Source organism: Papaver somniferum, chromosome 1, assembly GCF_003573695.1.
Source record: "Papaver somniferum cultivar HN1 chromosome 1, ASM357369v1, whole genome shotgun sequence".
In the NCBI taxonomy this organism is placed as follows: domain Eukaryota; kingdom Viridiplantae; phylum Streptophyta; class Magnoliopsida; order Ranunculales; family Papaveraceae; genus Papaver; species Papaver somniferum.
This window is the reverse complement of record NC_039358.1, coordinates 35129609-35145077: the sequence shown is the minus strand read 5'-3', so window position 1 is coordinate 35145077 and position 15469 is coordinate 35129609. Positions and strand designations below refer to the sequence as shown.

Sequence of the window (15469 nt, the reverse complement as noted above, 5' to 3'; positions counted from 1 at the left end):
TTACAGATAAAAAAATTGTAGTTGCCGATAGTATTGGTTTACACAAATTTAAAGCTTACTCTAATTCTAGAGATCAAAAGAAGATATATAATATATCTTAATTTAGTTATTGACAAATAAAAAAGAAGGAAGACGGAAGAAAAAAGTCGAGTAGCAGCAGCTGTAGTTGGGGGTGGAGAAGGGAGGCGACTGAGAGAAGGAGAAAGAGAAAGAGGGAGAGTATCATAATGAAATATTAGATTTAGGGTTTCTGTTTATCTTCTAAATCAATGGGTAGAATCTAATACTTGTAAATCGACGGTAGAAACTAAGTCTAAAAATAATCGGTTTTCCAATGGTTTTTGGTTCGATTTTAGAGGTCAAACCAAACCAAAACCAACACTATCGGTTTCCCACTTTCTACACCGTAACCAATCCATTAATAAATGGTTCGGTTTGGTTTCTTCCTAATTAGTCTGGTTTGATCCGGTTCCAGCGAAAAACCGAAACCATATTCAGCCCAAGATACAAGGCCTACTTAACTCTCTGTCTACTACCTCTAACATTTTGAGAAAAACCTAATCAGCCACATATGTATTTAAAAACCTCTCGGGTCTTGTATTGTACATATCCAAATTCACTCAAACTCCGAGAAATTTAATGAAAAAGATGATGCAAATTAATAGTCTAATACAGTCAAAACTTAACCCAATACATATTAAAAAAACCATAATGGTAAACCGTGCCTTAAAATTTTATATTTACCACCTTATCTCTCATGTGAGTGATGTAAATATTTCCCCTCTCCCAAAACGCACCCACCATTTCTTTCTTGGTAAACCAAAACCATCTTACCTACTTAATTTACCACACTCTCCCCCACAGCCACAGTAGTAAAGATAACATTGTAAAAATTAAATGTTTGGAAAGAACAGTGAGTATGGGACGCCAATGCCTAACGAGGGGTAATTACTAATTATTCATCTTAGGACTAATTTAAGTAGGAACCCATTTATCTTTTTTTTTTTTTAGTTTGTTTGGTTCCATCATTTTTGGTGTTTAATAATTTTTATCAATGAAAAATTAGTTATAGACAAATTTGGAACTCAGATTATTGCATCATCATCCAACAATTTTACTGTTGTACAATGTTGACATTTGTTTTGTTAGCGTAAATTACTTATGACAGGTGTTCATAATAAAAATCTTCTAGAAAAAAAGGACATTATCATCTGGCATATATATTATATCACGTAATTTACACTATTTTCTTCATAAAACTTAAATAATAATGAATTTAAAGTTAATATTTTGATGATACGTTGTTCTTACACGATCTACCAAAAATGAACACAAATCTAAGATATCAATCTTAATTTCAACATTTTTTTTTTTGAACAATTGATTTTTAAACTGGTAGAAGGTAGTGTTGTACGTCTCGTATCATATTCATTTTTTTATAGGAATATAGATTTTTTATAAAAAAGAACATATTATCAAACCAATTGACTAGCAATTCATTGTCGTTTGAATTTCATGAAAAATAATTGCACAAATCATCTGTGGTAGCATGTATATGAGAGTGTCAAAAAAATCTTCGCTTAGCTAGAATGAAATTTGCATGTATCTGTCTAGTTCTACAGTGATACTTATCGTACTTAAAACCGACAAGAGCCAGAACCAAATGATTTAATAAAATTCAGACTTCGAGTATTACTCGTTTAGTAATCGAAATGGAACCGACGCGTTGACACCCATACTCGATAATATGGTCTTAATTTTTCCTTAATCTTACATCTTCTTCAAGTTAATTTTTCTAAGTTCATACTACTTCACATCTCCCAAACCACAATCCCATAATTAGGATGATCACGTTTCATCAAATGTTGTTTACATCTTGCTTAACATCATAATTATTAACTAATATTGTTATCATAATACAGTATAATTTGAAAAATTAAATTTAGATAAAGAAATTAAATTAAAGAAAGAAAAAAATAAAGACATTGAAATTGTTGCTTAACTCTAACACCCTTTTAACTTTCACAATCTCCTAAGCTGCCTTACTCCTATTATCATCAAATCTTATGTTCCCTATGCACACTGCCAGCTCCACCGGAATCTTTTTGTACTTAATTATCGTTTTTTTATTACTGCATTTTTTAACCCTTCTTCCCGGAATCTTACACAAATTCATGTATCTTGCCGTGAAATCTAGACTAGTTAGGTAAAAACTCATTACATTTGCTAATCTACAAAACCTATTTCTCAAGTAAATCTTTAGAGTTTAGAGTCTTTGAGAAGATGGGTAAAAAAAGGTCCAACAAGACGTTTAACTACTATGAATGCTATTCTATGCTCTAATCAAATCCTACGTGGAAATCATGCAGGACCATATGAACCAACTCTAACAAATGATCACAGCCGTTGAATTTCTGAACAGATGAATAAACTAAAAATGTTTTCAATTTTCACAGCAGAAAAACATCAAAACACTGTTCTTCTAATTTTATTTCTCAGTTTTTTTTTTCAGAAACTGATAATTATATTTCTTAATTGTAAGATTATGGTTTTTCTTATTTTTAAGAAAGAAAGACAGGGTTCAGATAAAGATATGAAGAGATCTTAAAACCTAAACCTTTAGAGCAGCAACCACCATTTTTCCATCTTCATCTCTCTTCTGTGTCTCTCAATATGCAAACCCTAAACCCTCATTCTTTGGTGTGCTGGTGGAACTGAAACATTAATCAAACTCATACAATCATCACCACTTCCATCAATTAAACAGAAAAACAGCTTGGGGTTCTACTCTGTTTTTTCAGAGTACTTTTTGACAGTCAATCACCATTTAATGTGAAATACCTTCAGTTCATTCATCTTTGTTACAGTATTTAGTATTGTCATCACCAAACTTGGGTTTTTATCCAATCCACCATTAAAACACAACTCTGGGTTCTTCTATTTCATTACCATTAAAGGAGTAGTACTACTCTTAAGTTAAAGAAAGTTGAAACCCCAAACTCCATTTTTTTGATTTCTTCACTTCATCCATCACATGCAAGTTTTTAAAACTTAGTGTAACATTTAAGCATTATTACAGCTCCATTTCACATGTTCTTGTCTCATTTTGAGTAGACTTTACTTTCTCCCATCTCCATCAAACTTCAATCTCATATACACACACTCAGAGAGTTTCAGAAGAAGAAGAAGATCAAAACCCACTTCTCTAATGGAGAAAAAAAAAGGGTTCTTCTTCACCACAATCACCAAATCATCATCATCATCCATCTTCTTCTTCTGCTTGTTGTTGTTCTTGAGTTCTCATCATCAAGTGTATTCACTTTCTGAAGATGGACAAGCACTTTTATCTCTTCTTACAGATGCTGATTCATCTTCAACCATTCTATCTTCATGGAATCCATCACATCCAACTCCATGTTCATGGCAAGGTATAACCTGTTCACCACAAAATAGAGTCATTTCACTTTCATTGCCAGATACATTTTTGAATCTTTCTTCAATCCCACCTCAACTTTCTTCACTTTCTTCTCTACAACTTCTCAATCTTTCTGCAACCAACATTTCTGGTTCCATTCCTCAATCTTTTGGTTCATTTGCGAATCTTCGGCTTCTCGATTTATCGTCGAATTCGCTTTCGGGTCCTGTTCCATCAGAGCTTGGGTTACTCTCATCACTGCAATTCTTGTTCTTGAACTCAAACCGGCTTTCAGGTCGTATACCACCACATCTTGCAAACCTCACATCATTGCAAAGTCTTTGTCTTCAAGATAATTCATTCAATGGAACAATTCCTTCACAGTTAGGTTCATTGCAGTCTCTGCAAGAGTTTAGAATTGGTGGGAACCCTTATTTAGTTGGTGAAATTCCATCTCAGTTGGGATTACTTACTAATCTCACAATATTTGGTGCTGCGGCGACGGGACTTTCCGGTGAGATACCAGCTACATTTGGGGACATGGTTAATCTCCAGACATTGGCACTTTATGATACAGAGATTTCTGGTTCAATACCACCTGAATTGGGTTTGTGTTCAGAGCTTCGGAATTTGTATTTGCACATGAACAAGATTTCTGGTTCTATTCCAGCTGAATTAGGGAAGTTGCAACAGCTTACTAGTTTGCTTATATGGGGGAATTTAATCACTGGAGAAATTCCGCCGGAGATATCAAATTGTTCGGCTTTAGTAGTTTTTGATGCTTCTGCTAATGAAATCACTGGTGAAATCCCTGGTGATTTGGGGAAGCTAGTTGTTCTTGAACAGCTTCATTTATCGGATAATTCGTTGACAGGTACTATTCCATGGGAGTTAAGTAATTGTACTAGTTTAACTGCGCTGCAGCTCGACAAGAATCAGTTTTCTGGACCAATACCATGGCAGATAGGAAATTTGAAGTTCTTGCAGAGTTTCTTCTTGTGGGGTAATTCGGTTTCGGGAACTATACCGGCTTCTTTCGGAAATTGTAGTGAACTTTATGCTCTTGATCTTTCGAAGAACAAGCTAACAGGGTCAATACCTGAAGAAATTTTCAGTTTGACAAAGTTGAGCAAGCTTTTACTCCTTGGGAATTCGTTATCGGGTGGATTGCCTAAAAGCATCTCAAATTGCCAGTCCTTGGTGAGATTACGCCTCGGTGAGAATCAACTCTCTGGTCAGATTCCTAAAGAGATAGGTAAATTGCAGAATTTAGTCTTTCTCGATTTATACACGAATCATTTCAGTGATAGTCTGCCAGCTGAAATTGCTAATATTTCAGTTCTTGAGCTATTAGATGTTCATAATAATCATATAACCGGAGAAATTCCGTTGCGGTTAGGAGAACTTGTTAATTTAGAGCAGCTTGATTTTAGCAGAAATGGCTTCACAGGTGAGATTCCTTCAAGTTTTGGGAATTTCAGTTACTTGAACAAGTTGATCCTCAACAATAATCTGCTTACTGGTTCGATTCCGACATCAATAAGAAACTTGCAAAAGTTAACTTTACTTGATTTAAGCTTCAATAGTTTGTCTGCTGAAATTCCGCCTGAAGTTGGTTACATTACTACCTTGACCATAAGTCTGGATTTGAGCTCTAATGGGTTTACTGGTGATATTCCTGAAGCATTTTCGGGTTTAACAAATTTGCAGTCTCTTGATCTTTCTCGGAATCATCTCCATGGAGGAATTGAAGTTCTTAGTCTCCTTACTAGTCTTGCTTCATTGAATATTTCGTATAACAACTTCTCAGGTCCCATACCAGTGACGCCATTTTTCAGGACATTATCTTCGAATTCATACCTCGAGAATTCTAAGCTTTGTCAATCTGTCGATGGGACTTCTTGTTCTTCAGGTTTAAATCGCAAAGGCAAGTCATCAAAAACTGTGGCTTTAATCTGTGCGACTCTTGCTTCATTTGCATTTGCTGTTCTTGCATCTTGGATTCTTATCAATCGGAATAGAAGATACATGGCTGAGAAATCTTCACTTGCAGCAGCTTCGTCATCAGGAGCTGAAGATTTTTCATATCCATGGACTTTTATTCCATTTCAAAAGCTCAATTTCTCTATTGAGAACATCCTGGATTGCTTGAAAGACGAGAATGTGCTGGGTAAAGGGTGTTCGGGAATTGTTTACAAGGCTGAAATGCCTAACGGGGACATAATTGCGGTGAAGAAGCTGTGGAAAACAAAGGATAAAGATGAACACAATGATGCATTTGCCTCTGAAATTCAAATTCTAGGACACATTCGGCATCGGAATATTGTTAAGCTACTTGGTTACTGTTCGAATAAGTACGTAAAGCTTTTGCTTTATAACTTCGTCTCAAATGGGAATTTGCAACAGTTGTTGGAAGCAAACAGGAATTTAGATTGGGAAACTCGGTACAAAATTGCTGTAGGATCAGCGCAGGGACTTGCTTATCTTCATCATGATTGTGTACCCACAATTCTTCACCGAGATGTTAAATGCAATAACATACTCCTGGACTCAAAATGTGAAGCTTATCTAGCTGATTTTGGGCTTGCGAAGTTGATGAACTCTCCAAATTATCACCATGCAATGTCTAGAGTTGCAGGCTCTTACGGCTATATAGCTCCAGGTAATGCATTACTTCCTTTCCATTTTATCTACTCATGTTTCTTTACTGTGTTTATTCTTGTCCATGCTCTTTGTCGTATAAATCATGGCGGGACTTGTTCATGAGTTTTAGAGTGGGAATGTAGTCATTAGTTGGTCTTGGTGTTATCACTAGAACAGTATCTCTCACCTAGTTTATTATCGTAACAAACATTTTAGTGTTTTTTGAAATTTAGTTGTCAATCATTGACATTAGCTCTTATGTTACTCATATTCACAGAGTATGGCTATACAATGAACATAACTGAGAAGAGTGACGTCTACAGCTATGGAGTAGTCTTGCTCGAGATTCTTAGTGGCCGAAGCGCTGTAGAACCTCAAGTTGGTGATGGGTTGCACATAGTTGAATGGGTGAAGAAGAAAATGGGCAGTTTTGAGCCTGCAATTACAGTGCTAGACGCAAAACTTCGCGGCTTACCTGATCAAATGGTGCAAGAGATGCTTCAAACTCTAGGTATTGCAATGTTCTGTGTGAATTCATCTCCAACAGAACGACCTACCATGAAAGAAGTGGTAGCGTTACTGAGCGAAGTTAAAAGCACACCGGAAGAATGGGGGAAAACATCTCAACCTCTAATAAAACAGTCCTCAAATCAGAGCTGAAGAAAAAGATTATTATTATTCTTTTTTTTTTCTTTTTAGCCATAAAGAAAATTCCCCTCATTGATTGGTATAGGAAGTTGATAAGAGAGAGGGGGAAATTGGGTAGTGGAAAATCTTGTTAGGGGGTGTTAGGGAGTAGTGTCCTATTGATTTGGCATATGGGTCTTCCTTTGTACAGTTCAGAAACAACTAGATCATGGTTAAATTTACTTCATGTTGTTTCATTTTCTTTCTTTTCTATTCTTTTAAGAGTGGATTTGTGGGCACACTACACTGTGAAAGGGTCCCAAAATCCCTCTTTCAACATAGCTTCATAATCTGAAATTTTCTCAATAAGACAATTTAAAGGTATAGAATTTGAGAAATCTAGAGGGTAGGGAGGGCAGAAGACCCTACTTGTATGATTTGTAGGTCTGGTTATTCATGCAAAGAGGAGACAATATAGAGCAAACCATGCCCCTAATAACCCTCCATCCTCACATGTAATGGCTTGACTGTGACTTTGTCTCATCTTGTCACAACAATCCTTCACTTGACCCATTTCTTACTTTACTTTCTAGACAACATTCATAGTTTCAGTGGGTAGAAGACAATCTTATAAGATAGCAGCATTCAATGATCCAAGATCTCATTTTGGAAAGAAAAAAAAAAAAATCCTGCAAGTTCTTGTAGGTAAGAATTCAATGCTGCAAATTCCATATCCATCTGAACAATCTGACATTCTAACTGGATTGACAAAACAAAAGGCTGCAATTTAGAAGAATTTTTATCTTCCTTTCAGTAGATATATCATTTACAATGAATGCAGAAATAATTCAGAATCCATTTTGGTGTCAAATAATGTTAAAAGTTAAAACCAATAATTTTCCTGTCTGTAAGATCACTGAAAAAAGATGAAAGGTCTAAATCCAAAGTACCTTGTTCATTGATGGTCCCTGCACAAAAAAAATGAACTTACTGAAAAGATTGAATTGACATTTGCCCATTACCCATATTCAAGACCTTCCCATTGTCTTGTTCCCAAATTTCAACAACATCCACATGGTATTCCCTCACCACTCAATGTTCTGTTTTCCTGCTCGCTATCATTCTCTTCTCTACTTTGTCTAGTTCTATCCCAACTAAAGCTAGTTTCTAGGAAACTACTATCTTCAATTATCCATGAGAATTTTTGTGATCCCCGTAAGAAAGTGGTTTTTACCATGATTTGCTAAGGTTTCATAACTCTAGGGAAACTCATGACTCCTGCCATACAACACTCCTGCAATTCTAGCTTTATAACATACAAGGACTAACTGCATTTCGTTCCGCCTCTTTTCATACTATATCTAATCCAAAGTTGAAGTTCCAAGAATATTTACTAATCCCGAGCCATCAAAGAAACAACTAAAACCAGTAAAGCAGTTCATACACATAATTCTTTAAAAGTTTGAAAATTCTTTATGAACAATTACATTTGCATGTAAATGGAAGAGCAAGAAGATGAGAATCAAATCAGAATGATACGCGCCTAGGAAACTGCACGTGGTGTACTTCTAGTCTTAAACGTTTAACCACAATGATCACTGAAGAAAAAGTCTAAAGCACTGAATTCCATGAAATTTACCTCCCAAATGCTGGTTTTCATGGCATCAAAGATATGAGTTGTCAAACATTGATTGAACGACAATCCCCATTATTGAACTGATAAGTCAATAACATCATTCCTTAATTTACACGATAAGGATAAGGATACAGATTTGGTATTTAAAGTTTTAAACTATACTATCATCTGAAATCTGAATACCTGGTATCCAGCTTCCAGTCAGAATTGCTTAACCACTTATGCTGTAAAACTAAATTAACGGTAAATCAATTTTTTTATAACATGAGGTGGTAAAGAATCTGATAGCTATGAACCCTCAAAAATGTAATCATGACCAAGCTTAGCCTTCTAATCTCCACAAGAAGGAAACTGCAGTTTTGAGTTAATACAGTTAGATCAAAGAAACAAAGACCGTTTCCTACCTCTAGACAACCACAGAGACAATAACTAAAAGGCTGGTGGTCTGCGATGTTATTATGAAAGCAACAAGCTCACTGTTTTGACTATGGTGCCATTTCCTATTTTTAATTTGGACAAGAACCAAAAAAACTAAAAAAAAAAAGAAAAAAGGAAGGAGATGACCTAAGTTAACATCATGTAGTGTGATAATATAAATATTAAATACACAAAACAGTATAAAACAGTATATAACTGTAAGTTGAACATTCCTACTGCAAACCACAGTTACCACACAAATGATAATCCTCACTTTCTGATTGTAGTATCAGATTCATTTATCTGTGGGAACACTTTTTGAAGTATTGCTTCTTATTCCTTAATGCAATGCATGTCGTTTTCATCACTGAACTGGGACTTCGATACCAGGTAATTCGTTATAAGGGCACATGTGACAGCTAGTAAAGAATAATCTACGTATTATCACTTCATGTTGCTCAATGGAAAAATTGACTGTTGAAGGCATATGTTTGCAAAGAACATAATACTTCAAAAATAAGTCATGCCGGTATCAAAGTTCCAGTTCAGTGATGAAAACGATGTGCATTGCATAAAGGAATGGGAATCAATACTTCAAAAAGTGGTCCCACAGATAAATGAATCAGATACTATTATCAGAGAGTGAGGATTATCATTTGTGTGGTAACTGTGGTTTGCAGTAGGAATGTTCCACTTACAGTTAACACTAACTGCATTTCATTTCATTCCGCCTCTTTTCATACTATATGTAATTCAAAGTTGAAGTTCCAAGAATACTAATAAATCCCGAGCTATCAAAGAAACAACTAAAACCAGTAAAGCAGTTCATACACGTAATTCTTTAGAAGTTCAAAAATTCTTTATGAACAATTATATTAGCATGTAAATGAAAGAGCAAGAAGATGAAAATCAAAGCAGAATGATACGCGTCTAGGAAACTGCATGTGCTGTACTACTAGTCTTAAACGCTTAACCATAATGATGACTGAAGAAAAAGTTTCGCAAATGCTGGTTTTCCATGGCACCAAACCTATGACTTGTCAAACATTGATTGAACGACAAGCCCCATTATTGTCATTTATATGACATAAGTTCAGCTAAATATGATGATGAAGGGTAAATCTGGTTACGGAACATTCAAAAAACAGATGCAATCAGGCCTTAACAGAATAAAAACATGTGAATATACCACAACTAGTAGCCTACAGAGTAACGTTTTCCAGTTGAATAGTGTGACATCACTGAGCAATCTCAACAGCTCTTTCTGAGAATTTTTTCGATCCTTTGAGAAAGTTGTTTTTACCATGATTTGCTAAGATTGTAACACTAGGGAAACTCACATGTCCTGTGATAGAATAACCCTACAGTGCTAGCTTTTATAGCATACAAGGATTAACTGCATTTCATTTCATTTCCGTCTCTTTTCATACTACATCTAATCCAAAGTTGAAGTTCCAAGAATATTAACTAATCCTACGCTATCAAAGAAACAACTAAAACCAGTAAAGCAGTTGATACACATAATTCTACAGAAGTTCAAAAATATTTTAAAAACAATTATATTAGCATGTGAATAAAAGAGCAAAAAGATGAAATCAAATCAAAAAAATACATATCTAGGAAACTGCATGTGATGTATTACTAGTCTTAAACGTTTAACCATGGAATCTCATACTAATAATGACTGAAGAAAAGGTCCAAAACACTGAATTTCATGTAATGTACCTTCCAAATGCTGGTTTTTATGGCACCAAAGATACGAGTTGTCAAACATTGATTGAATGACAAGCCCCATTACTGAACTAGTAAACTGATACATGATTCCTTAATATGCAATAAGGATAAGGATATGGATAAGGTATTTAAACTATTACTAGGAATAAGTATAAGCCTATCATTTGAATGAAATCCAACTTCCAGTCAAAATTAGCAGTAAATCATTTCCGTTTTATAACAAGGGAGAGAAAAAACATGATAGTTCTGAACTTTAAAAATGTCATCGTGACCGTGCTTTAGCCTTCACAAGAAGAAATAGAATGCAGTTTTGAGTTCACAGTTGATCAAAGAAACAAAAACTAATTCTTAACACTAGACAAACAAGGAGAACAATACCAAAGTGGCTGGTTGTCTTTGCAGAAAAGTGTAATGTAATTATGGAAGCAACAGGCTCGTCACTATGGTATCATTAAATTGGACAGGAGACCAAAAACTAAAAATTAGTTGGAGGACGATGACTTACTGTAAAGCATCATTTATGGTGATAATATCAGTACAGTGAACAATATATGCACGGGGAATTGAGTGTAGAAATTTTCGGAGTGGTTTGTAAAATTTGGTCGTAGAACTTAAGTACACATGCGTAGTAGACACTGGCACCTTTATTATCACTAAAAACTCATGCATTAGAACATCAACGCAGGAAGCCTACCCCTCAAATTACTTTTATGTTCAACAAGGGGATAATTGTGAGAGAACCATGGGTCTCTGCGCATCTATCTTCCTTCTAAGAAACCTAAAATATAACTTCACCATATAATTGTAATATTTTGGTTCTCACCAAATAGTCGATTGACTAGAAGCTTAATGCAGTGATTCCTAGCACGTTACAAGCGTTAAGCGTTGGGAAACAAAAACCAAACATGCAACTGACAGGGTCATCAGATCCAAGGAAGACCATGAATGGCATAGGTGGCAAGATATAAATGCAAATGGCATCATCTATATGACATAAGTTCAGTTAATAATGACGACGAAGGGTGATTCTGGTTAGAGAATTTTAGGAAACAAAGGAAGAAGTTCTACACGGAATAAAAACGTGCAAATGCATGACAACTAACAAATAGTAGCCAGCAGAGTAATGTTTTCTAGTTGAATATTGCGAGATCACCGAGCAGTCACCCCGAAGGTTTCAGAGATCACGAGAGTTTGTGTAACTCGAGTACTAAGCATGTTAAGCTTTCAAGGATGGATTTGCAAAGTTTAGCAGCAGTGCAGCACAATTTGCTTGTCAGGGTACTATTCTGAACGGTGGGCAAATTAGTGTACCAAAGTCATCCCCTGCATTCTTACCCATAAAGGGCTTACTAAGAAGCCTTCCCTGGCAATATTATTGATGAGTTAATAAAGGACAAGGGCAGCAACTACAAGAGACTCATATACTATCCAACCTCTCACTACATTTCAATTAGCTTAACTGTTTCTAATTATAACAAAAAAAAATTCGTTCACATATCACAGTTGTATGCTTACAGTCATATTTCACATATTCTATACCGTTTTGAGTTCTGTCTTCAACATATTCATGTATTCCTCTACTCTCGAAGTTCAATTCAGCTCTATCTAATGTCTAGTACTTCACTGTATTGGTATTATCATTATATTCATGGGTTCCTCAACTCCTAAAGTTCAATTCAGAGCTATAAGTACCTCTTTACAGTTCACTGAGTTCTTTTATTAACAACCTACAAATCTCCTAAGTGACATGTCCTCAAACAAATACCAAGCACCACCAAGTAAACGAAAAACCCTAGATTTTCTCATTCAAACACTAATCAATTCAAAGTGGCTCTTATAATAATAACACAATTCATTATTGTTATAACCAATATTTCATCAATTCAAATGCAACTAAAAAATATTCATACAATAAAATAATAAAATTTGCATAAAAACCTCATGATTCATTCATTCAACTGGGCAAGTTCAGCTTTCAATTGCTCCATCTTTAATCCCATTGATCTCTGCAAAGCCCCCTTTTCTTTCTCATCCAATTTCGCCATCAACGCATCAAATTTATCCAACACAACCTGTACAGCATCACGAGCAGTTTCAGCTTCTTCGTCGAAATAAACAGTTTCTTTTGATTCTAAAGCTAATTCTATCTCTTCTCTAGCATCTGCAAATTTCAGATTTATCTCATCAATCTCTTTATTCTGATCGAAACTGGGTTCTCCACTAAACTTCCTCACATTGTTTCTGAAATGGGTTCTAGGAATTGAACTGAATCGAGGTATATAAGTGTGGAATTTTGAAACTGGGGATGAAATTGGGTTAGAAATGTATGAATTTGAGAGTAATGAAGAAATGGGTTTTGATTGTTTGGAAAACGGGGTTCTTAAAAGTGATTTACAGAGACAAAGTCTTGAAATTTGATTCATTTTTTTCAGAAGAGAAGGGGAGATGAGAGAGACGAGTTCTGTTTTAGGGTTTAATAAGGGCTTTTCTGTGAAACCTTCACAATAGAAGTCGATTTGTTTGATAATATCACTTATTTTAAAAGAGGTTTCGTTTAAGAGCGTGTTTGGATACAAAAGCAAATGTAACACAAGTAAAAAATAAGTATTTTGCTTTTATACCAAATTAATTTTTTACCAAAGCTATTTCTGGAGATGTATCCATTTAATTAACCGAAAAGGGAGAAGAAGTTAATTTTATTTTTTTTATGGAGCAATTTTTTTAAAGTTCTTTTTGTGGATCTTACAAATCTATTTTATGACTTTTTATATATGAAGTCATATTTGACACTAGTGGAACAAAATATCGTATGCTAAGACCAATAAGAAAAATAATTAGAGTCTGGTTTTGTATACACTTTGGTATGTTCTTCTTACATCTTAACAATGTAGTCTATTTCGGATTCTGATTTGTCTCAATCCCGGTATAATATTATCTCGGGGAGATATCAGTTCCAAATCTTAATGAAATTACGGTTTTTAATTTTATACCTATAATATGTATATATAACATTTTGTTTGTATACTTGTTAAGTTATATATTCCCTTTTAAGTAGGAATAATTATCTAATTTTCGAAAGCCTTTTTTCCAAATTTTATGCCAATCTTATATATATATCAAAAATTTGAAACTAAAATAGTAAAATGTCATTTCTCTAACAAGTTAATACCCAAAACTCACTTCGTACCTGAAATACATGTTGAATAATTAAGGTTTATTTCACACTGCGTATTAGTTAGTGGTCTAAGTGATACCTTTAATTAGAATGTTTTTAAGTTTGTTTAGTCCACCACAAACAGACGTAGTAATTAACATAAGTCCAAGGGTTGTTATGTAGTTTTCATTTCAATAACAAACCCTCAAACTCAGTCGTACATTCTCATTACCAATTGCCCCCGCCTCTTCTTCTGGTCTTCCTCTTTTAGTATTTTTGTTACCTAGCAACTAATTGCTGAAAATAATCGGCTCGTTTTCTTGTTCTATCAACAGAGTTTCTTATTCGTATCCGGTTTTCTACTTAACCAAACGCAAATTTAATTCAAGGCATCAAAACTTGCTCAAACCTGGAATTAAATCCCCTAGAAATATTCGATATACTTGAGATGCTTTTAATTTATTAGAATCATAACGAGATTTCCGTTCAAATCTCGGTTATATCTCGGCCGAGTCAAAGAGTAATTGCACTAATATCTCGTTTCGGCGGAATTGTAAAACTCGTTCACTCTTCAAGCTATAACGAGAATATCGTCGGAATATCGGCCGAGATTGACTACTTTGCATCTCAATTATATAGGTTGATTTCATTTTAATTGTTGAAATTTCTTCGATATCGTTAGTTGTGTTAGCATTTCTAGAAAAAAAGTAACTCGAAACATGTACTTAAAAATAAATATGTAGTTGTTGAAATCAGTGTTGGTATTTTCATGGGGATTTTTTTTCTCCAATGAATGTTGAATATCTTCCAAGTGACCCATTTAGGTTGGTTCAAGTTTCTTGAATTCATCGTGAGGCGCATCATAGTCATATTTAGTACAAATGTATGGGCTACCAACACTTCGTCCGAAGTTATTACCTACATGATATATATAGTAATTTTGGAAAGTTTTACCATCCTGGAAAAAATGATCAATGAAATCAACAACATCTTCAGGAGTTCAAGTTCGTGTACTGACCAATTCAGTTCGTCAACGTAAAAACTAATTTGATGTCTCATATGAACTTTATACGCAATTACGATATGTTGAACAATAAATTGCTCTCATCTTATTATGCAATAAGTTATTTTTGCTTGAATTTATAATTCGAGATTTATCAGGTACTAGCTTGAACTCAAGATTTTTTCTTTGCAATATTCATCATATACTATAGTTGTACGACATTATCTCAACAGATAAAATGGTTGAAAATATGAGTAAATAGGATAATCGGTCTTCACATACCTTTGTCGATGAAATTATCGTAGATGTCTTCGTTTTTCTTCAGTCTTCAATCGTCAAGGTCAATTGGTGAATTCTGATACTCAACTACAATATTCCCATTCCTAGTATGTGACTAACCTTAGTAGACTATAAATCAAGATATAGTTTTGACATACCAAAAATTTTGAGTTTGACCAAGCGATGATCTAACAATAAAAACAATCAGAGTTGTAAAGTTTCACATATCATTCTTAAAATCATTCATACGTTCAGTAAGCAACCATATTGGAAACCCACCATAATTTCATTTACTACAAATATATGGTCAAATAAATATCGTAAAGACCTGTGTTATGAACAAATTTGAGAAACCTAATCAATCCAAGTCCATGCTACTTGCAAAACTCGATGTTTGTCGTCGATATAAATAGTTCTTCCATCATAACTCACATCATGTAGCAAAAGCAAAACTTAAACATAAATTGTTGTCGATCTAAATAGCTCTTCCATTATTACTCACATCAGTATTGTTGGTAATAAACGTTAACCCTAAAAATGTTGGTTTATGTGATTACTTTT

The 15469-nt window shown here is 34.5% G+C and overlaps 2 protein-coding genes across 2 annotated transcripts; one reads left to right on the top strand and one right to left on the bottom strand.

Moving 5' to 3' along the window:
• The first annotated feature begins 2581 nt into the window (after positions 1 to 2581).
• Positions 2582 to 6927, top strand: LOC113283068 (probable LRR receptor-like serine/threonine-protein kinase At1g34110). The gene is made up of 2 exons (XM_026532223.1): positions 2582 to 6077; positions 6336 to 6927. Exons 1-2 carry the CDS (start codon positions 3209 to 3211, stop codon positions 6716 to 6718), a joined length of 3252 nt encoding a protein of 1083 aa, XP_026388008.1. The 5' UTR covers positions 2582 to 3208; the 3' UTR covers positions 6719 to 6927.
• Positions 6928 to 12418: 5491 nt separating this feature from the next.
• Positions 12419 to 12895, bottom strand: LOC113283882. Its single transcript, XM_026533298.1, has one exon. It carries the CDS (start codon positions 12893 to 12895, stop codon positions 12419 to 12421), a length of 477 nt encoding a protein of 158 aa, XP_026389083.1.
• Between the last annotated feature and the right edge of the window lie 2574 nt (positions 12896 to 15469).